The following is a 23,928-nucleotide window of genomic DNA, read 5'->3' on the forward strand; positions in this document are numbered from 1 at the left end:
ACTGTATCTCACAAGAGGCAGTTGTCTATGTAGGCAGAGCAATGAGGAAATGTGCATCATCAAATGTGCAAAAGAAACATTCTCATAGCCTTGTAAAAATATTTGCATAAGAGTGAGTCACTCAAACACAGCCTGTAATAACTAACCTTTGACTATGATAACAGTAGTTTCTGGTAAAGGTTGGATTGAACGTTGCTTGGGTTGCATTGTGTTTATTGTAATTTATTAAACTATGCAGCAAATGAAATCAGAAGGGCTGAAACAGGGTTACATGGGTGGGGCATGGTCTGTTGGACCAGGAATGAGGCAGGAATAGCAGTTAACACTGTACCCAGGCAAAAAAAACATCAAAACATAGTTGAGCTAAGCCCTTAATGCAGTAAGGCTTATTACACACAAAGGCGTATTATTCTGCAACTACAGAGACTTCTGTACACACTGGTGGGACTATTAGAAGTTTGTAATAACACTTTTGGGCCACCAGTATGCCATAGTCTGTTATTACACACTACAGTGTGTTACTCTGTGAGTACAGGGACTTCAGTAGAAATTGGTGGGGCTATTCTTTGGTAATTGAAGCTTGTAATAACAGTTGCGGTCAACAGCAGGCAAGAGCCAGTTTAACCCCTTAACACTTCAAGCCTTATTACACACTAAAGTGTATTATTACACTTTGCAGCTGCAAAGAATTGCAAGCTGTTACAGTTTGTGTAATACACTATAAAATAAAAACTCTATAAAATGAAATAAAACAAAAAGAGAAAAAAATTAATATGCACATGTATATAAATTATATAAATATAATAAAGTGGCAAAGTGGCAGAACTCAGTAACTACAGGGACTTCCGTATAAACAGGTGGGACTATTCTTTGACAATTGAAGCTTGTATTAACACTTTCAGCCTGCCGGTGGGCCATAGGTTTTTTAAGGGTTCAGGTTTTTTTTTTAACAATTTGTATGACTACTATGCTCAAATAAACTGGGAAACTCTGCTGCAACCACTGTGGTGAGATACTCTGTAACACTCGAACAGAGGTATGTGATGCACCCACCCACAAACAAGGAAATAAGACAACCCATTCTCTTTTCTGTGGGCTGCCAATTTCAGAAATCCCCAGATCCAATAAACCGTTCATATTTTGCGCAGACTTGTGTTAGAATTTTTTAGGTCCACCTCTAATAGTGGAGTAGTTACATTCTGGTGCACGCACTGTTCTCATGTCTGCACGCACAGGGAGAAGTGGCTTATTATCATTTCACCCCTTAACACTCCAAGGCTTATTATAAAAAGATGCTTAAAGGCATATTAGTCAGTAACTAAGGGTCCTCTGTACAAACTGGTGGGGCTATTCTCTGGTAAAAGAGGTTTGCAACACTTTTGGCCCATCAGTGTGACATATGCTATTTAAGGGGTTAAGGGAAAGGCACTCAAACTGGTCACTCTCAACAGGGCTGTTGACACAGGGTGAAGAGGGTGGTGTGGTATTTGATCATGGTGGTATTTTGATCGAAGCGTATGACACACATTTCAAGATCCCAGGGAACTGTGTTAACTTGTGGAGAAGAGGTATGTCAGCTTTACTGAGATTTACATAAATGCAAGCTGCAAACACCAACTTAGAAGGGCAACTGGAAGCAGGCAGTAGCAGCATAGAGCAAAAGGGGCAAAAACAAATGAAAGTTAAAAAAAAAGGTGTATCTTGCAAGTGTGAGGGGCTATGTCTAAGCAGGCTGAGGAATGTGGAAATGTGAATCATGAAAATCTCTTATTAGAAGGTAAAATTCTCAGTCTAGTAAAAATGTGAATAAGAATTAGTAATTGAATTCCCAGCCTGTTATTTATGAAATAGGGAAAATCTGATCTGATCAGACTGCACCAACCCACCAATAAGCACAAAGGGTCATACGCGGGTCCATGCCCTGTCTCCAACCAGAAAAAACTCTTTAAAGCAGCAGATATGAGTGACAAAGAGGAAGAGCCCTAAGAGTGAAACGGTTTCAGTTTCAGATTAGTCAGCAGGAGCTTTAAGAGTGAAAGAGTTGGAAAACTGGATGCAAGACAGCCAGCCTAGGCTTGGACGGTATGTACACTATATTTTCTGATCAGTTTTAGTTCTCTCTTAGTTTAATTGTGTGTTTGGGTTGTACTGTGTTAACTGTAATTTGCTCATAAAATTATGTAACAAGTGAAAGTAGTGTGCATAGGTGCAAAAAAATTCCAGCTAAGGGCAAAACAAGACAGTCCTGTTCTCAGTGGCTGACTCAGGCTGTTTGAAGGATGGGACGAAAAAATTAACAAGCTATGATGCCCTATAAAAACAATATCATCATCAGCATCATCATAAAATCGTCATCCTTGATTAAGATTAAGATTACGTTATTAGTCTAAACTCAATCTTTGACTGTATTAAAAATCCGATTATAGACAAGTGTATCATATTTGAGACATATTTGGGGTTTCTGAGACCTCTGTAACATTACTTTTAAGGGATTATTAAATAATAAATGACTTCTGGTGGATTACCTGTATTCTGTAGGCACCAGAAAGATACATAAAGATTTCTGAAGTTCTGAAATCACTTTTAATGAATGAACCAAAATGTTAAAGACAAGAATTTTTAGTTTGTTTAAAAAGTCACATTTGCAAAGTGTTATCAAATAACATTTTTAAATAATTGGTGATAAGAAAGTTCAGCTTTCTGTAAAACTGGTTCAGGCTTTATTCAATGGCTCAAGCTTAATGGGTTAAGCGCTTGATGGCTTCTGCACATACATGTGGTATGGCAAAACGGAGGTAAATGTTTCCGAATAGTATTTTTTAAACATTTTGTTATTGTTGACAATAATTTACTTTGTAATACAGTGAACTTAACTGAAAAATTAAAAACAGGGACAGTGCAAATGGGGTTGCATCAAAATTCTAGCTAGGTATGTGAGAAGGGTTTGAGCAGTAAATCCAAAATCAAAAAGTATATGGCACTGCATCTCATTTTCTCCACTGGAAAGGGCACCCCTTGGGCCACAGTCAAGTAGGGATGGCATAGAAGGCACTTCTTAATGGCACCCTTTTCTGTTGAAAGGGCAATAATAGAAAAAAGTCATTAAGACACATTATTAAAGTTTTGGGCACATCATAATAAATTGCTATAAGAGGCACCTTATCGCACATGTGAAGAGCATCTACTAGGGTATGTCCTCTCATTTTTGCTCATCTAGAGGGCACTTTAGCTATGTTTTTTCAACCATGAGGGCATCAGAGGGCAATTTAAATTAAATCAATTTTACTTTAAAATTTTAGACATTTAGCATAGCCAATCTACCTATCATGTGTGTCCTTGTGAGGTGGGTGAATGCTGGAGGAAACCCACACGGACATGGGGAAAAGAAAGTTCTTACAAACAGTGACCAGAGCACAACCCCAGGTCCCTGGAGCAGTGCAACACATGGACTACCTGCAGCACCACTGTGCTCCTATAAAACAAGTCCAAAGGGCAAAACAGCAGCAGACTCATTAATGCAAAACATTATCTAATTTATAATCATTTGCCGCATAATATTGTAGTTACAGGTTACCTGTAATACATAATTGCCATTACTGTTGGCCTACCTACATATACAGAAAGCTGAACTACAAAAGGCCTCTCAGGAAGAAGAACTAACCTATTAAAAATACATAAGAGATATATAAACAAAATGACAATTCAATATAGCAAAGCAGTAACTAATTCCAAACATCCTCAGAACAATTCAATGAAATTAGATTAAATTAAATTAGATTGAAAATAGATTTAATATAAGTATCTCCGGTGGAGGACTTTAGGTTTTATGTAGTAAGCAGACGCCAAACCAGCACTTAAAGGCAGTGTGAGCTGAGTCCTTTCTAAAGCAAAAAGTCCACTTGACTTGACTTTTCTTTTCTTTTCTTTTTTATGCAGAGCCCAGCAGGTGCGTCTGATCAGCTGCAATCAGCGCTGGGGCTTCTGGGAAATTTAGTTTTTTAGAGCTGCTCCCAGCTGCTTCCTTACTACAGCACCTTGGCCCCCTGCTGGTGACTTGCGGTGTGGACTAAACCCTTACAAATATATCCTTCTAATAAAGTTTGAGTTCTCTGTAAAGACTACATATATATATATCACAATATAACAAATTTTAAATTTTAATAATTTTTTCAGGAAAAAAAGAGTTAAAAATGGGGAACGTACCATCAGAATCTAACATGGGCGACCGGCTCAGATGTTGCAAGTGTTACAGAGTCTTGCCTCCATGCACCTCCTTCTCAAATATATCCAGAATGACTATTCATGGCCGGTATGTTCATGTTTTCAATGGAGGAGAGTACTACAGACCAGTCGGCTACAATAGTTTATACGAGTGTCAAGCATGCTTTTATAAGCCAATCCAGGATCAAGAACAAATGAGGAGAGAAGAAGAAAGAAGGAGAGAGGAAGAGAGGAGAAGAGAAGAGGAGAGGAGGCGAGAAGAAGAGAGGAGAAGAGGAGAGACTGAGAGAGGAGGCAAGGAGAAGAGAAGAGGCGAGGAAAAGAGAAGAGGAGAGGAGAAGAGAAAAGGAGAGACGGAGAGAGGAGGAGCGACGGAGAGAGAAGGAGAGGCGAAGAGAAGAGGAGCAAAGGGCAAGAGAAGCTGAAGAGAAAAAGGGACAGGAAGAACTGAATCAAAGACTTGAAGAATCACACCAACAAGCCCAAAAGCAGCGTGAGGAACAGCTGAGCAGGGACATTTCAAAGGAACAGGAGTTCAAGCAGCATGTTCTAAAAAGCCATCTGGATGAGTTTGAGATTAACAATGAATCAGGCAGTGACAGGGATCGGCTTCTAGAAATCCTTTCATCAAAATGCAGCTTCCCGGTTCCGAAACTCAGTCTTGCTCACCTGAGTGCTGATCAGCTTGAGAGCATCATGTCAGCACTGGACAAACTCCTGTTCGAGGAATGGGTCAGTGCTCCTCCATCCCTCAGCACTCTGCAGCACACTCAGGTCTTCATCACAGAACTGTGGGCCCTGTCTCTGGAGATAGAGGAGGAATTTTCCCAGCAAAGCGTTTCCAGTCAGGCCCAGGAACTGGTGGGGTCCATCAGCCATTTGGCCTGCAATGTTTCTGAGAGTTTCTTGTTGACTCAGGCCCTGTACCTAAACCTCATGCACTTCATTACTGACCATAACAGCTGTGATACTGATGCAGCTCTCCTAGCCAAACGATGGGCTGAGCAGGACCTTTCCACCGAGGAGCTCTATCTTATAGAATTCCTTGGCACACTCACCTTGTCATTACAGAACGTGGTTGAAAGAGCCTCCATGTTCATATTAAAGATGGAAGTCCAGTGCTTCAAACTTCTCCTCTTTAAACTCACACAGCTAAATGGCAAGGAAAGCCACTCAGATCCCACTAAAAGGCTCCTCAGACTTGTGCAAACAAACCAATGGACCCCAGTAGAGGCGATAACTCTGCTCAAAGCACTGTCTGAGAAATATGAAGAGGATGCTCCAATAACTGAAGTGCTCACATTGGTACAAGTGTATGAAATATCACCAAAATGGACAGATGACTCCGGACACTCGCTCATCCAGGCTCTGGACTTTGTTGGCCCTGAGAGATCCCAACAGGATTTCAGAAGGGTTCTCAGAAAGCAGGATGCGAGAAGTCTGGATTCAGCTCTAGCAGAATTAAAAACACTCAGGAATTTGGATGATTCTGTTGTAAACATGATGAAAAACGTTACCACCGGTGTCCTGCAGTATTCAGAAAATGCCCCAAAAGATGAACCATTTATAAAAGATTCCTTTAAATGTGCAAGCCTGAACGCAGAGGACATCCAAAACTCTCTGTCTGTGCTCTGCAAAGCAGTTTTAGACACAAAAGGATGGTGGCCTACAGTGCAGCACATGTTGAGGTGGTGTATGTTGGTGCTAACCGAAAAGTGCAGAACACCAGAACTGGTTGGTGTGGAAGAGGATCCATGTGTCATAGCCATGTTTGCTGCCACACAAGTCTGCATGGGACACAAACTGGACATTGTGCTAACCTCCGACTTTCACTCACACAAGCAAACTGAAGAGTGGTCTGACTTCTACAAGCACCTTGGAATTTCTCTCAACACAAACATGAAGAAAAGCATCATGTCACAGAGTGATGTCTATAAAGCAGACATTGTGTACGGTACCATGGATGACTTTGTCTCTGATTACTTTTAGTATGGCTTAGAAGTGATGGAAACAGGAAATCCTCACCTTAGCCGAGGATTTATCATTATTGAAAGAAGTGCCAGTGACTGCTATAATCAAGAACTTTCAACGCTCAAGGAAAACGATGCCCTGGCATCTGCTAGAGAGATCCTGCAAAACCTCTTGAGTCATTTTCAAAGTGAGGATACTGAACTGAGACATGGGTTTATTAAGGCTCTTTTCCAAGTGCTTAATGCTAACCTAAACAAACGCACAGACACTGACAATAAAAGCATCACCATGTGGCAAAAATGTACTGGAAAAGAACTGCCTTCTGATAAGGTCTACATTCTGACCTTTCTTGAGAATGTCCTCCGAGTGTTTGCTGGAGAAACAGAGAGCGAGAAAAGCAGGGCATCTCTAGTAGGCAAATCATGGTTGGAGATTTTTTTTGCCTGTGCAATGCAATTTCACGCCCTAAAAGAACAAGTTAAAGAAGTGTTCCAGGGGGTGTCCAATCTTGTGGCACAACAACTGTGGTCACCAATAGAAGCCCTAAACCTCCTTGTAGCATTAACTGACCACCATTACAATGAAGACTGCATTTCCATCATTGAAGATTTTACATCTCCTGCAAACATATCAGGTGTCTTCTAAGTGGGCAGATGAGAAGAACCAGCCTCTCCTTAAGCTCCTGAATTCAACAGAAACTGAAAAACTGATCAAGCATTTCGAGAAGAGCTTCGGAGATGAGAAGGAAAAAAGCATTGAGTGTCTTGTTGATGAAATACGACAGATGAAAAACATTGATGAACAAACACTGGAGAAATCATACTGTATAGTAACGGCTGTTACAGACATGATTAAATCTGGAGAAATTAAAAAACGCACAGATGTAAAGAAAGCTAGGAATCTGAGTCACAGCACAGACGCAGAAAACCTTAAGGAGATCCTGGCGGTCTTATGCAATGCTGTACACCAGTGCAATGCTGAAGGGAAGTGGTGGCCCAGAAACACTCAAATGATAAGCTGGTGCCTCTTGGCCTTGTCTGACACTGGCAAGCTCCTGGAGATGGGAACTGGAGAAGGGAAGTTTTGCGTCATAGCAATGTTTGCAGTGCTCTTAGGGGTGAAAAGGTAGATGTGTTGTCCAGCTCTTCTGTGTTATGTCAAAGAGATGCACAAGAGTGGAAAAACTTCTACTCATACTTTGGCATCACAGTTGACACAAACACAGATAAGACTGAAGACACAGACAGAAAACACTGCTACCAGAAAGACGTGGTCTCCGGAACAATCGAAGCCTTCGCTGCAGATCACCTTCGCCAGATATTCGAGATGAAGGATGTGAGGCCTGATCGCAGCTATCAGTGCATCATCATTGATGAAGTGGATTCACTGCTGCTGGACCAGGGAGTGCAGCTGACCTACCTTTCTAGCCCCATGGTCTCCATGCAGCACCTGAACATTATTCTGGCCATGATCTGGAGCCATGTCAGCCAGTACGGCTTCCTGTCAACAGGACACCAGACATTTGTACAGGGACCCCCTACTTCATTCTTCAAGGCCATATTTGACTCAATTGATACAGAAGGAACTGAAATGAATAACCCCATAGACATTTTACAGATTGCTGAAGAATCAAACATTGTGTCAAAAGGATTTACAGAGGACATCTTCAACAGTGAAAAAGATGAACTTCTCCAAAAACTGAGAACTGTGAGTCAGGATGCAATGGTTGATTTTTTCCAAGAAATTGAGCACTATGTCCCCTATGGCTTCACTGTATACACTTTAGATGACAAAGGATTGCTCCGTCTTAGAAAGCCCAACACGTACAACGACCAGGACATTTTAGACCTTACGTTTCTTGTTTTAGAGGAAGGCTTGTGCTGTCCTCTCTATGATTCTGAAGAAATTCTAATCAAGCCCATTGCAGAACAAATCTCTGAGAAGTTTCAGTACACTCCATGTACAAACACTAAAGACAATATCAGCATCCCTGGATTCCTGAGAAATCTGATAGAGAAGAAAGTGCCCCTGTGGGTTCAGAATGCTTTTCTGGCAATGAGACTGAGGGAAGGACGGGAATACGTGGTAGAAAATGACAGTGTCTGTCCAGTGGACTTCAGATCCACTGGGATTATAGAACTGAGTAAGAAATGGGGTGATGGTCTACAACAGTTTGTTGAGATTAAACACAGAATCAAACTGAGCACAATTTCAACCGTCACAAACTACATTTCTAACATTTGCTTTTTTGAAAAATACCAAGGAAAAATATATGGAACAACAGGGACACTTGGGAGTGAACCAGAAATGCTCTTTCTGCAGGACCTATATCCAAATCTCTCGGCCTGCAAAATGCCAACTTTCAACCGGAGGAAATTACCGGAGGTCAAAGGCACTCTGAAGACTTCAGCTGAAAAGTGGAAATCTGAAATCAGACATGTGGTTATGGCTGAAATTACCCCAAGTTCATACAGAGGTGGAAGAGCAGCCTTGGTGATCTGTGAAACTATCAACACAGCCAAAGACATCTATGAAGAGCTGAAAGGCATCATCCCAGGTGAAATCATTCTCTACTACCGCAGTGACAAAGACAGTTTGAGCAAAATAGAGAGGGAACTGCTTCCCGGTGATGTCATTGTTGCCACAAACCTCGCTGGCCGTGGCACAGACATAAAAGTCTCCAAACAGGTGAACAACAATGGAGGATTATTTGTGATCCTCTCCTTCCTTTCTGAGAACACACGAGTGGAGCTCCAGGCATTTGGCCGAACTGCACGCAAAGGTAAACCTGGATCCGCTCAGGTAATCATGACCACCGATCATCTGATGGAGTCCTCAAGGACAGTGTCTTCTCTGGAAGAAGCAAAGAAGACAAGGGATAGACTTGCAGCAGAAAAGATAACTAACATGATGAACGATGTTGATGAGATGAAACTACGGGAGGACCTATTTTCGGAGTACTGCAAAACCCTTCAGGATATTCACAGAAACACGGATGAAGAGGAAAAAAAAGCTGTTGTCGCCATCTTAAATGAGTTCTGGGGGATTTGGTTGCAAACTAAATCAGAAGAAATTGACCAGCTGAAAAGAAGTGAATTGCAAACAAGCTTGAAAGCTGATTTGTCTCTGGCAAAAAGTCAGTCTCAAAGTCACAGTTCACCATGTTCTAGCATTTATCACTACATCAAGTTTGGGAATATTGCACTGGACAAAAAGCAATGGGATATCAGCGCTAGGCTTTTTGAAAAAGCTATGGGACAAGATGAAAGTTGGGCAGCCATAGCGTTTTACAGTCATGCGTACTGCACCATTAAGCAGAAGAAGGGAGATTACATCGCCAAGGCCATAGATGATCTAAAGAAAGCACAGGAGTCTCTCAAATACCTTGTTGAGGAATGCCTGGTCTGCCTGCAGTTTGTAAAAATGTCTTCTGCTGTCTCAGCCAACAGTAACTCAACCAGCCTTGAAAATCAGTTAACAACCAAGTGCAACATGTTGAGCTACTTTGATCAAAACATTGGTGAGGCCATGAAGAAGCTGGAGGAGATTAAAGAAAGAGAAAGGGATGCAAGAGCCAAAAAAGCACCCATTTTCTCCCTGGTGTCAAACGCTGATGAAGATCTCCAAGTTGAGGCCTACAATCTGTACAATCGAGGTCTAAAATATGTATTTTCTGTGGAAGAGGAGCCTCGTTTTCCATGGGAAGCTCTCCTGGTGTTCTTTATAGGGGTTTTGCAGATTATTGGAGGAGCACTGCTCACTGCATTTACGTTTGGAACATTAGCTCAAGTCGGCATGGGGCTGATCATTGAAGGAATATCAGACTGCATCTCCAGCATTGAGTCCATGGTGACAGGTGAATTCAGTTGGAAATCATGGGCTATAGAAAAAGCCATTTCTATTGGTTTATCTCTCATTGGGTTTGGAGTTGGAAAGTTGATTGCAAAGGGATTCAAAGCTTCTAAAGTGCTGATGAAAGGCTTGAGCAAAAAATTGAAGTTAATGCCAAAGTTTCTCTCTAGACAGGCTAAAGAAGGCCTTAGTGCTGTTACCAAGACAAATATGAGGAATGCATTTAAACTCACTGCAAAGACAATGGTGACGGAAACCATTATCTATGGATTCGGAAAGGCAGAAGAGGCATTACTAAGAGAAATACTTAATGGCATCAAAAATGAGGTGAAAAAGAAAGTTGTTGGTGAAGTAAAATCTAACATGGAAAAGGAGCCTTTGGCTGCTTTAGTAGACTCCATCATACTTTCACACCTTCAGGATAAACAACAATTGTCTAATCTCGTGCAGGACAATAACAAAAAGAACAAACTTCTGACCATTTTCAAAGAGCTAAGCAACAGTGCATTACAGCCATTTTATGCCGATCTCAGCTGGCAAAAGAAGCTTAACTCTTCTATCTCCAGTGTGATTAACAGTGCTAAATCCAAAGCCAAAGGCACAACACGGGGGATTCTGATAGCTATCCAGACCATTCACATGACTTCACTGGCAGCGGATGCCATCAGTACAGTTCTCAGCCTCTCAGACAAGTTTTTCTCAAACCTTAAAGAACAACTGAATAAATTTAAAACTGAAAAAGGTTTCTCGGAGAAAGTAAAGCCAAGCGAGCTGTCTGCTTCACAAACTGATTTACTGAAAGAATTCAAGCAGGATTTAGCTGACACCATCAGTGCTTTATTAACTGATGCTATTGTAGAAGTGTTCCACCAGAAGTTCTCCAGTCACATTGTTTCACATGTCCAAGGCACAGTACATGGCGTTATTGGACACTATGTAAAAACCGGCTTAAACAGTGATAGAACGGAGGAAAAACTCAGAGCTGGACAAAACAACAGATATATTGCACACATGCCAGTAGACCTGAATTATGCCCACAGACCTGCAGAGGAGTCAGGCAGATACTCACAGTCACATGCTGAAAAGATCAAGAACTCCACAACGGCAGGTACTATTCTCGATGTCAAAGTTCTGTCAGAGACCACTGGCACTAAGGTTGTCATCCTAACAGAGAACAGTCATGGCAAGCTAACCAAAATGCAGGAGCTGAACCCTGGCTCGAAGCCTGCCAGTCAAACTGTGACGCTAATCTACAGAGCAAAGAGTGCTCAGTACCCAGATGGCCATTATGATGTGCGCATCAATGATCAGACAGTTAGTGTAACCAGCAAAGACAAGAGCTGCCTGTTTCATGCTTTAGCACGAGGCTTGAAACCAGAAGCTGGAGAAGAAGAGATCACTGTGGAAGCAGACCGACTCCGATCTATGGAGGCTGACACCCTACTGAGACACCAGGGCCAATGGGAGCCTTTCATTAAGCGCAAAGAGTGGACGGAAGTAATCAGAGGAGGGGACTGGTACATGGCAGAGGGAGCGGCACCAAAAAGGGTGGTGAAACGTATGGTAGAAAACAAAAAAGTGCTCAAGAAAGAGGTCGGGAAAATAGAAAAGTACAAAGATTGGAAAAAATATGCGACTACAAATGTCGGCATTGGACAATTCATCAATGCAGATCACCAACCACCAGTGAGCAGTATATTGCAAGCCAGAAAGTTAAACCAGAATAGCAAATTAGCTGAAGCCATGCTTGAAGTGGCAACAAAGTCATCTCCTCTGAGTACTAATCTGATTAGTAATGTACAAAAATATCATGGCCTTGAACTTCCAACTGTTTATGTGCCACATGAAACCCATCGTGAGTTTCCAAGTACAAAATCAAAAACATTCAGGACGACCTTAGCAACAGCCATAAGCAAGGATGATGTTGTGGGCACCTTCAAACTGACCATCCTAGGTGCAATGCCCAGATTCATGGTATATACTGGAGGGGACAAGGTGTTCAAAAACTTCAAACAACCCACAATAAGTAAAACCAGGCTTGATGCTTTTCAAAAGAGTTTCCAACAGCATTCTTTAAATATGGTGCAGAGATGGTCCACACTGCTTCAAGGCAAGGGTGTCATGAACAATAACCATGTCACTACCATTACGACATGGATCAACAACAAGGGCTACATGAATCAAAACGATCCAAACAGGAACCTAGTCTCCAGTATCATCTAATCCAAAGGTAACTTGACATTTAATGTAAAACTGCAGTAATAGTATGAGAATAGTTCAGTGAAGGGTGGGTGGTAAATGAAGTAGATGACTCTCTTGTGTGTAAACCTTTCTTGGCTGATGTGATTGGTGCCCTGTCTGCAGTGCACAAAATCATAAAGGCCAGCTGCTATGTAAATTAGCGTGCAGCTTTTTCTTTTTGAATATGTGGGAGACATTTGCAGTGGGTGGGGTTTATAATGTAGCTCAACTAAAGTAGGGGAAAGGACTCATTTTAGAGTATGTATATTTAATCAAATGTTCACATCTAAATAACAAATTACTTTTTATTGAATATGATCAGAAGATAAAAATGTATCCATGTGTTTTCTGTTTACAGCGGAATATTTGCACCTGACAATACGGTTGGCAAAGAAGTACAAAGAAAACCTCAATGATCTACCACCCCGATGTTCCCCTAGACCCCTTTTCTGGATATTTGTAATGAGGATTGCTTTTTTGTTTTATAATCCAGAGCCTCATTGCAGAAAACAAATATTAACTGCTTCTCAATATTTAGCACAGAAATGTAAAAATAGGGATTAATCTGAAATTGCTTGCTATTTCAAATGCATTTTATTTGACTATGTTACCTAAAGGTATATATAATGTACCTTACTTTGTTTCAGACTATATGTATAATTGTGTAGGTGGGGTTTAGATTTCCTTTAGGTATAGATTAAGGTTAGGTTCAGGTTAGGTTTTCCTTTGAACGTAGAGTCACTTTACAGGAAAAACAAGCAAACAATGTGGATGTTTTTACTAGTATAAATGGCTTAATGGTGTAGGATCAGTATATATATATTTATGGGCTGAACTCTCACATCACTTATAGATAGTCCTGCCCAAGGTAAAGCCTAAACCTGTAGAAGCAGCATTTAGATATTATGCTGCCCTTAAATGGCCAATTGACGAAAACTACTTCTAGAGCCCATATACTAGATACTTTAAAATTCAACACTGTTAGTTCTACTACTGCACTTCTATCCAGTGACAGCATCCAAATCCAAATTGTGTTCGGGTTCAAGCATGGAGACCTTCAGCATTCAGTATGCACCCTACTGTGCAAACTAAAAACCTCAGTGCCTGCTGCCCCAAAATCTTGCTCCAGGTTTTTTGCAGCCACTCAAGGTTTCTGACCACCTGCCTCCCTAAAAATTTGGTGGCAACCGGTAATAGCTTCCTTTTTCTGCCATGGTTAGGTTGTATAGCCAGTGACGTTCTTTTCCTTTAGCTTCCAACTGTATCTCTAAAGGATAAAGGATAAAAAGGATAAAGGTGCACGTATTCGTCACTGTACAGTGTGGACTATACAGCGAAATGTGTCCTCCGCATTTAACCCATCTGGTAGTGAACACACACTCACACACACACACGTGTTAGGGGCAGTGAGTACACACACACACCCAGAGCGGTGGGCAGCCAACTCCAGCGCCCGGGGAGCAGAGAGGGTAAAGGGCCTTGCTCAAGGGCCCAACAGTGGCAGCTTGCCGAGCCCGGGAATCGAACCCACAACCCTGTTATCGATATCCCGGCGCTCTAACCGCTGAGCCACCACTGCCCCTCTAGGAAAACTCAGTGCCTTTGTTATCTTTTGTATGCTTTTCTTTGTTTCTGTAAGGGAATGATCTGATTTGATGATTTGATCGCCCTTGATTTGCCACCTCTTACGCTCTCATTTCAGGTGGTTGATTAATTATGAGGCTGCAGTAGTCATTAATAGTGGCATTTTGTTTTGAATGTGAATAAAGCACTTGTTCTATTAGTCGTGTTGAGATATTTAAGTTGGTCTTGTTTGATTGGTTTATTGCAAACTGCTGAACATTTGTAATTTAAATAAAATAAATAAACCTAATTTGCAATGGGGGTTTTATCAATTTGATTGCAACTGTTCATACACACACATGTAGATGTATCATCCATCTGGCACCTGGGTCATTCCTTAATTAGTGCTTTCTGGTTGAACATTATTTTTATTTATCTTATGTTTTATTATGAAATGAGCATGTTAAACTTTTGGATGGCCACCGGTACTGACATATGCAACAGTTTGAAAGACGTAAACCAATGTCAGAAAAACTGATGTATAATCTAAAAGGTAAAATATCCTTTTTAGCTTTAAATAAATAAATAAATAAATAATGGTTTTCAAGCACGAAATCTCTTAAGGTGCTTTAAGTAACCATTTGGGAATCTTTTCCCTCTAAAAGCTTTTTCTTGAAGGTCCCTCAAAGCACCTTAAGCTGCTCTGTACACTCTGTACATGATCCTGGATGAATGGACCAATAGAAATGCCTTGGTGTAGTCATGGATGATCAGTTATCGTTCTCAAGCCATGTTGCAAACGTAACTCAGTCATGCAGATTTCTTCTGTACACCATCCAGAGAATTCAACCCTTCCTCTCTAGAGAGGCCGCCCAGGTGCTTGTTCAGTCTCTTGTCACTTCAAGACTTGACTACTGCAGCTTTCTTCTGGCTGGTCTCCCTTTGAGGCAGGAATAGCAGTTAACACTGTACTTAGGTGAAAAAACATCAAAACATAGTTGAACTAAGCTCTTAATGCAGCAAGGCTTATTACACACAAAGGCGTATTATTCAGCAACTACAGGGACTTCTGTACACACTGGTGGGACTATTAGAAGTTTGTAATAACACTTTCACGCCACCAGCATGCCATAGTCTGTTTGACGCTCCAAGCCTTATTACACACTAAGGTGTGTTACTCTGTGAGTACAGGGACTTCAATACAAATTGGTGGGGCTATTCTTTGGTAATTGAAGCTTGTAATAACAGTTGCAGTCAACAGCGGGCAAGAGCCAGTTTAACCTCTTAACACGCCAAGCCTTATTACACAATAAGGTGTGTTACTCTGTGAGCACAGGGACTTCAGTACAAATTGGTGTGGCTATTCCTTGGTATTTGAAGCTTGTAATAACAGTTGCGGTCAACAGCAGGCAAGAGCCGGTTTAACCCCTTAACACTCCAAGCCTTATTGCTAAAATCAGTATTATTAGAATCAGAAATACTTCATTAATCCCAGGAGGGAAATTGCAGCTGTTACAGTTTGTGTAATACACTATAAAATAAATACTCTATAAAATAAAATATAAAACAAAAAGAGAAAAAAAAAAATATGCACATGTATATAAATTATATAAATATAATAAAGTGGCAGATAAAGTGTCAAAGTCGCAGAACTACAGGGACTTCTGTACAAACAGGTGGGACAATTCTTTGACAATTGAAGCTTGTATTAACACTTTCAGCCTGCCGGTGGGCCATAGTTTTTTTAAGGGTTAAGGTGTAAGGTTTTTTTTTTTTAACAATTTGTATGACTACTATGCTCAAACAGTACCTCAGATAAACTGGGCAACTCTGCTGCAACCACTGTGGTGAGATACTCTGTAACACTCGGACAGAGGTATGTGATGCACCCACCCACAAACAAGGAAATAAGACAACCAATAAATCAATAAACCGTTCATATTTTGCGCAGACTTGTGTTAGAATTTTTTAGGTCCACCTCTAATAGTGGAGTAGTTACATTCTGGTGCACGCACTGTTCTCATGTCTGCACGCACAGGGAGAAGTGGCTTATTATCATTTCACCCCTTAACACTCCAAGGCTTATTATAAACCAAGGCATATTAGTCAGTAACTAAGGGTCCTCTGTACAAACTGGTGGGGCTATTCTCTGGTAAAAGAGACATAACACTTAATAGAGTAATAACACTTTCGGGCCATTGGTGGGACATATGCTATTTATTGGTTTAAAGGAAAGGCACTCAAACTGGCCACTCTCAACAGGGCTGTTGACACAGGGTGAAGAGGGTGGTGTGGTATTTGATTATGGTGGTATTTTGATCCCAGGGAACTGTGTTAACTTGTGGAAAAGAGGTATTTCAGCTTTACTGAGATTTACATAAATACAAGCTGCAAACACCAACTTAGAAGGACCACTGGAAGCAGGCAGTAGCAGCATAGAGCAAAGGGGACAAAAACAAATGAAAGTATTAAAAAGACATAGCCTTGCAAGTGTGAGGGGCTATGTCTAAGCAGGCTGAGGAATGTGGAAATGAATCATGAAAATCTCTTATCAGAAGGTAAAAATTCTCAGTCTAGTAAAAATGTGAATAAGAATGAGTAATTGAATCCCCAGCCTGTTATTTATGAAATAGGGAAAAATCTGATCTGACAGTAGTTTTTGTTACAGTAGTTAGTTGCACCAGACTGCACCAACCCACCAATAAGCACAAAGGGTGATGCGTGGGTGATGGTGCATGACCTGTCTCCACCCAGAAAAAGCAGCTTAGAGATATAAAAGTGACAGAGAGAAACAGATTTCACATTAGTCAGGAAGAGCCCTAAGAGTGAAACTGTTTCAGGTTCAGATTAGTCAGCAGGAGCTTTAAGAGTGAAAGAGTTGGAAAACTGGACGAAAGACAGCCAGCCTAGGCTTGGACGGTATGTACACTATATTTTCTGATCAGTTTTAGTTCTCTCTTAGTTTAATTGTGTGTTTGGGTTGTACTGTGTTAACTGTAATTTGCTCATCAAATTATGTAACAAGTGAAAGTGGTGTGCTAGTGTGATTATGTTAGTAGGCTAAACTCAATCTTTGTCAGTGTTACAGATCAGACTGTATCAAAAATTCTATTGTAGACAAGTGTATCATATTTGATACATATTTGGGGTTTCTGAGACCTTTGTATTATTAAATAACAATGTTTTTGTTTTTTGTTTTTTTTACTTCTGGTGGATTACCTGTGTTCTGCAGGCACCAGATAGATAAAGATTTCTGAAGTTTGAAATTACTTCTGTAAAGACTTAAAAACAATTTTCGCTTTAGTTTGTTTAAAAAGTCACATTTGCAAAGTTACAACTTTTTTAATAATTGGTGATAGGAAGGTCCAACTTACTGTAAAACTGGTTCAGGCTTTATTCAATCGCTCAAGTTTAATGGGTTAAGCGCTTGATGGCTTCTGCACATTCATGTGGTATGGCAAAACAGAGGTAAATGTTTCCGAATAGTATTTTTGAAACTTTGTGTTACTGTATTGTTGTTGTTGTCTTTGTAATACAGTAAACCTAACATAACTGAAAAATTAAAAACAGGGACAGTGCAAATGGGGTTCCATCAAAATTCTAGCTAGATATGTAAGAAGGGTTTGAGCAGTAAATCCAAAATCTTATCATAAAGTATATGGCACTGCATCTCATTTTCTCCACTGGAAAGGGCACCCCTTGGGACACAGTCAAGTAGGGATGGCATAGACGGCACTTCTTAATGGCACCCTTTTCTGTTGAAAGGGCAATAATAATTTTTAAAAAGTTATTAAGACACATTATTAAAGTTTTGGGCACATCATAATAAATTGCTATAAGAGGCACCCTATTGCACATGTGAAGAGCATCTACTAGGGTATGTCCTCTCATTTTTGCTCATCTAGAGAGCACTTTAGCTATGATTTATCAACCATGAGGGCAACAGAGGGCAATTTAAATTAAATCGATTTAATTAACTCACAGACTAGACCGGTGAACAGAGAGTATCTAAGTTTAGCAGAGTATCCTGAGTGCATGGGGTGCACTAAGAGTAATTCTCGGCAACCGGCAGCTGACACTGGCCCTACTTAAATACACCAGCCCACAGGTGTAACACATTAACCAAACAAAGAACAGGCATGAAACACAGATCACAAAAACACAAAATGGTGACGGTGAATATCAAACTAAGAGTCAACATAAAAGTCCAGAACATAACATAAAACATAATGTGACTGAAGTTCTTGATCGCCTGTGAGCCGCATCCCGGGACCGCCTCTGGGGCGGGCGTGGCGGCACGGGCGTGACAGTACCTGCTGACGACGTTGGGGCGGTTCGCCCCTCTGAACTAGCGAGTAGCTCTCTACTCTGGACAGCCGGACCGGTCTGCCTTCCAGGCCTGACTGCTGAACCTCCAGTTCTCGGGGACCTGGGGTTAGTAGGACAACTAAGGAGCTGGTCTAACCAAATAGCGAGCGCGATAAGCTCGTCTAGCTTCAGCGACTCACCCTGGCACGCCATCTCCTGCTGCAGGCACGGATTAAGTCCGTTGCGGAACAGCGCCACCAAGGCCGGTTGGTTCCACCCGCTAAGGTAAGGGTGCGGAACTCCAGCGCGTATTGAGCCGCCGGCTTGGTGCCCTGTTCCATCCGCAGAAGGAGGTCACCCTTAGTGAGCCCCTCTCAGGGGTGTTGGAACACTGCTTTGAAGTGCTTCAAGTAGTCAGAGAAGGGCTTCTCACGGAGATCCTCCCAGGTGGCTGTGGCCCAATCCAGAGCTTTTTTCAGCGAGCTGGGATACGAGAAAGGCGATCTTCGCCTGGTCAGTGCCGGTCGGGTGGTTCCTAAAGAAGACCGCACACTGCAGCAAGAACCCCTCGCAAAGCTCTGGATTGCCATGGTACGTATCCAGTCTTCCAACCGGATACGGGTTAGGGGAAGTCGTGACAGGGCTGGGAGGACTAGGGGGCTCCAGCAAAGTCTGAACCAGTTTCGCAAGCCCTTGGATGCCACCCACTAGTTGGGTGACCTGTTGCTGTTGGTCTGCCTGTTGCTGCACCAGTTGAGCAACAGTCTCGGACACACTCTGCAAAGTGTGCTGCTGCTGCCCCAAGTATTGACCTTGGGCGCAAACAGCTTGATTCAGGGCCTCCATCCCCGCTGTTCGGAGGCTGTCGGCCGAGAATTCTGTCATGAACCACACGGTCTGACAATGAGGGAGAACACTCGCAAGGGATGGACCAAAGCGAGACGTTTATTGCGAAACAATAAACCGTAAAACAAACAGAAACAGCAGCAATGATTACGTGGGATAAAGAAGAACAGAAACAAAAACCGTGACAACCAAAAGGGGCAAAACAAAGGAACACACTTGGGGCTGGCAAAGCACAAGGGCTGTGTTAGCTGCCGGGGCTGAGCCTGAACCGTTACACAGAAACGTAAACCACCAGGTAGGGCTCCAGAACCTGAGCTCGCTGGACTGTGAAGCCTGGCGAGAAATTGCCGCAGACCTGCAGTAGCCCCCAAACGGACCCTGGGAAGAATACTGCCCAGATAGTTAGCTGGCTGTGCTACACTAGCTATGGCTGGAAGAGTCCTCTAGAACAAAAGACGAACTCACAGACTAGACCAGTGAACAGAGAGTATCTAAGTTTAGCAGAGTATCCTGAGTGCACGGGGTGCACTAAGAGTAATTCTCGGCAACCGGCAGCTGACACTGGCCCTACTTAAATACACCAGCCTACAGGTGTAACGCATTAACCAAACAAATAACAGGCATGAGGCATGGCATGCAGAACAGACATGAGGCATGGCATGCAGAACGGGCATGACACAGATCACAAAAACACAAAATGGCGACGGTGAATATCAAACTAAGAGTCTGTGTCAACATAAAAGTCCAGAACATAACAAAACATAATGTGACTGTGAAGGAGAAGTTCATGATCGCCTGTGAGCCACGTCCCGGGACTGCCTCTGGGGCAGGCGCGCCGGCGCGGGCGTGACAATGAGATATATAAACAAAATGACAATGCAATATAGCAACGCAGTAACTACAATTCCATACATCCTCAGAACAATTAAATGAAATTAGATTAAATTAGATTGAAAATAGATTAAATATAAGTATCTCCGGTGGAGAACTTTAGGTTTTATGTAGTAAGCAGAAGCCAAACCAGCACTTAAAGGCACTGTGAGCTGAGTCCTTTCTAAAGCAAAAAGTCCACTTTTTTTTGTCTTGTCTTGTCTTGTCTTTTTTATGCAGAGCCCAGCAGGTGCGTCTGATCAGCTGCAATCAGCGCTGGGGCTTCTGGGAAATTTAGTTTTAGAGCTGCTACCAGCTGCTTCCTTACGACACCGCCTTGGCCCCCTGCTGGTGACTTGCGGTGTGGACTAAACCCTTACAAATATATCCTTCTAATAAAGTTTGAGTTTACTGTAAAGATTACATATATATATATATATATATATATATATATATATATCACAATATAACAATTTTTCAATTTTAATCATTTTTTCAGGAAAAAACTGTTAAAAATGGGGAACGTCCCATCAGAATCTAACATGGGCGACCGGCTCAGATGTTACAAGTGTAACAAAGTCTTGCCTCCAACCACCTCCTTCTCAAATATATCCCAAATGACTATTCATGGCCGGTATTTTCATGTTTTCAATGGAGGAGAGTACTACAGACCAGTTGGCTACAATAGTTTATACGAGTGTCAAGAATGTTTTTATCAGCCAATCCAGGATCAAGAACAAATGAGGAGAGAAGAAGAAAGAAGGAGAGAGGAAGAGAGGAGAAGAGAAGAGGAGAGACGGAGAGAGGAGGCGAGGAGAAGAGAAGAAGAGAGGAGAAGAGAAGAGGAGAGACTGAGAGAGGAGGCGAGGAGAAGAGAAGAAGAGAGGAGAAGAGTAGAGGAGAGACGGAGAGAGGAGGCGAGGAGAAAAGAAGAGGAGAGGCAAAGAGAAGAGGAGCGAAGGGCAAGAGAAGCTGAAGAGAAAAAGGATGAACTGAATCAAAGACTTGAAGAATCACACCAACAAGCCCAAAAGCAGCGTGAGGAACAGCTGAGCAGGGACATTTCAAAGGAACAGGAGTTCAAGCAGCATGTTCTAAAAAGCCATCTGGATGAGTTTGAGATTAACAATGAATCAGGCAGTGACAGGGATCGGCTTCTAGAAATCCTTTCATCAAAATGCAGCTTCCCGGTTCCGAAACTCAGTCTTGCTCACCTGAGTGCTGATCAGCTTGAGAGCATCATGTCAGCACTGGACAAACTCCTGTTCGAGGAATGGGTCAGTGCTCCTCCATCCCTCAGCACTCTGCAGCACACTCAGGTCTTCATCACAGAACTGTGGGCCCTGTCTCTGGAGATAGAGGAGGAATTTTCCCAGCAAAGCGTTTCCAGTCAGGCCCAGGAACTGGTGGGGTCCATCAGCCATTTGGCCTGCAATGTTTCTGAGAGTTTCTTGTTGACTCAGGCCCTGTACCTAAACCTCATGCACTTCATTACTGACCATAACAGCTGTGATACTGATGCAGCTCTCCTAGCCAAACGATGGGCTGAGCAGGACCTTTCCACCGAGGAGCTCTATCTTATAGAATTCCTTGGCACACTCACCTTGTCATTACAGAACGTGGTTGAAAGAGCCTCCATGTTCATATTAAAGATGGAAGTCCAGTGCTTCAAGCTTCTCCTCTTTAAACTCACACAACTAAATGGCAAGGAAAGCCACTCAGATCCCACTGAAAGGCTCCTCAGACTTGTGCAAACAAACCAATGGACCCCAGTAGAGGCGATAACTCTGCTCAAAGCACTGTCTGAGAAATATGAAGAGGATGCTCCAATAACTGAAGTGCTCACATTGGTACAAGTGTATGAAATATCACCAAAATGGACAGATGACTCCGGACACTCGCTCATCCAGGCTCTGGACTTTGTTGGCCCTGAGAGATCCCAACAGGATTTCAGAAGGGTTCTCAGAAAGCAGGATGCGAGAAGTCTGGATTCAGCTCTAGCAGAATTAAAAACACTCAGGAATTTGGATGATTCTGTTGTAAACATGATGAAAAACGTTACCACCGGTGTCCTGCAGTATTCAGAAAATGCCCCAAAAGATGAACCATTTATAAAAGATTCCTTTAAATGTGCAAGCCTGAACGCAGAGGACATCCAAAACTCTCTGTCTGTGCTCTGCAAAGCAGTTTTAGACACAAAAGGATGGTGGCCTACAGTGCAGCACATGTTGAGGTGGTGTATGTTGGTGCTAACCGAAAAGTGCAGAACGCCAGAACTGGTTGGTGTGGAAGAGGATCCATGTGTCACAGCCATGTTTGCTGCCACACAAGTCTGCATGGGACACAAACTGGACATTGTGCTAACCTCCGACTTTCACTCACACAAGCAAACTGAAGAGTGGTCTGACTTCTACAAGCACCTTGGAATTTCTCTCAACACAAACATGAAGAAAAGCATCATGTCACAGAGTGATGTCTATAAAGCAGACATTGTGTACGGTACCATGGATGACTTTGTCTCTGATTACTTTCAGTATGGCTTAGAAGTGATGGAAACAGGGAATCCTCACCTTAGCCGAGGATTTATCATTATTGAAAGAAGGGCCAGTGACTCCTATAATCTAGAACTTTCAAAGCTCAAGGAAAACGATGCCCTGGCGTCTGCTAGAGAGATCCTGCAAAACCTCATGAGTCATTTTCAAAGTGAGGATACTGAACTGAGACATGGGTTTATAAAGGCTCTTTTTCAGGTGCTTAATGCTAACCTAAACAAACGCACAGACACTGACAATAAAAGCATCACCATGTGGCAAAAATGTACTGGAAAAGAACTGCCTTCTGATAAGGTCTACATTCTGACCTTTCTTGAGAATGTCCTCCGAGTGTTTGCTGGAGAAACAGAGAGCGAGAAAAGCAGGGCATCTCTAGTAGGCAAATCATGGTTGGAGATTTTTTTTGCCTGTGCAATGCAATTCCACGCCCTAAAACAACAAGTTAAAGAAGTGTTCCAGATGGTGTCCAATCTTGTGGCACAACAACTGTGGTCACCAATAGAAGCCCTAAACCTCCTTGTAGCATTAACTGACCACCATTACAATGAAGACTGTATTTCCATCATGAAGATTTTACATCTCCTGCAAACATATCAGGTGTCTTCTAAGTGGGCAGATGAGAAGAACCAGCCTCTCCTTAAGCTCCTGAATTCAACAGAAACTGAAAAACTGATCAAGCATTTCGAGAAGAGCTTCGGAGATGAGAAGGAAAAAAGCATTGAGTGTCTTGTTGATGAAATACGACAGATGAAAAACATTGATGAACAAACACTGGAGAAATCATACTGTATAGTAACGGCTGTTACAGACATGATTAAATCTGGAGAAATTAAGAAACGCACAGATGTAAAGAAAGCTAGGAATCTGAGTCACAGCACAGACGCAGAAAACCTTAAGGAGATCCTGGCGGTCTTATGCAATGCTGTACACCAGTGCAATGCTAAAGGGAAGTGGTGGCCCAGAAAAACTCAAATGATAAGCTGGTGCCTCTTGGCCTTGTCTGACACTGGCAAGCTCCTGGAGATGGGAACTGGAGAAGGGAAGTCTTGCGTCATAGCAATGTTTGCAGTGCTGCGTGCACTTAGGGGTGAAAAGGTAGATGTGTTGTCCAGCTCTTCTGTGTTATGTCAAAGAGATGCACAAGAGTGGAAAAACTTCTACTCATACTTTGGCATCACAGTTGACACAAACACAGATAAGACTGAAGACACAGACAGAAAACACTGCTACCAGAAAGATGTGGTCTACGGAACAATCGAAGCCTTCGCTGCAGATCACCTTCGCCAGATATTCGAGATGAAGGATGTGAGGCCTGATCGCAGCTATCAGTGCATCATCATTGATGAAGTGGATTCACTGCTGCTGGACCAGGGAGTGCAGCTGACCTACCTTTCTAGCCCCATGGTCTCCATGCAGCACCTGAACATTATTCTGGCCATGATCTGGAGCCATGTCAGCCAGTACGGCTTCCTGTCAACAGGACACCAGACATTTGTACAGGGAC

At 42.3% G+C, this 23,928-nt stretch overlaps 2 protein-coding genes across 3 annotated transcripts; both read left to right on the plus strand.

Moving 5' to 3' along the window:
- Positions 1-1,548: 1,548 nt before the first annotated feature.
- LOC140561671 (uncharacterized) lies at positions 1,549-6,502 on the plus strand. 2 transcript variants are annotated; one of them, XM_072686902.1, is made up of 3 exons: positions 1,549-1,568; positions 3,937-4,059; positions 4,174-6,502. In XM_072686902.1, exon 3 carries the CDS (start codon positions 4,918-4,920, stop codon positions 6,208-6,210), a length of 1,293 nt encoding a protein of 430 aa, XP_072543003.1. In that variant the 5' UTR covers positions 1,549-1,568; positions 3,937-4,059; positions 4,174-4,917; the 3' UTR covers positions 6,211-6,502. The 2 variants fall into 2 exon arrangements, with proteins under 2 accessions (XP_072543003.1, XP_072543004.1); XM_072686903.1 differs by lacking the exon at positions 1,549-1,568 and adding an exon at positions 2,059-2,082.
- Positions 6,503-9,812: 3,310 nt separating this feature from the next.
- Positions 9,813-14,056, plus strand: LOC140561672 (uncharacterized). Its single transcript, XM_072686904.1, has 2 exons — positions 9,813-12,274; positions 12,644-14,056. Exon 1 carries the CDS (start codon positions 9,988-9,990, stop codon positions 12,265-12,267), a length of 2,280 nt encoding a protein of 759 aa, XP_072543005.1. The 5' UTR covers positions 9,813-9,987; the 3' UTR covers positions 12,268-12,274; positions 12,644-14,056.
- Positions 14,057-23,928: the final 9,872 nt, after the last annotated feature.

Source organism: Salminus brasiliensis, chromosome 9, assembly GCF_030463535.1.
Source record: "Salminus brasiliensis chromosome 9, fSalBra1.hap2, whole genome shotgun sequence".
Taxonomy (NCBI): domain Eukaryota; kingdom Metazoa; phylum Chordata; class Actinopteri; order Characiformes; family Bryconidae; genus Salminus; species Salminus brasiliensis.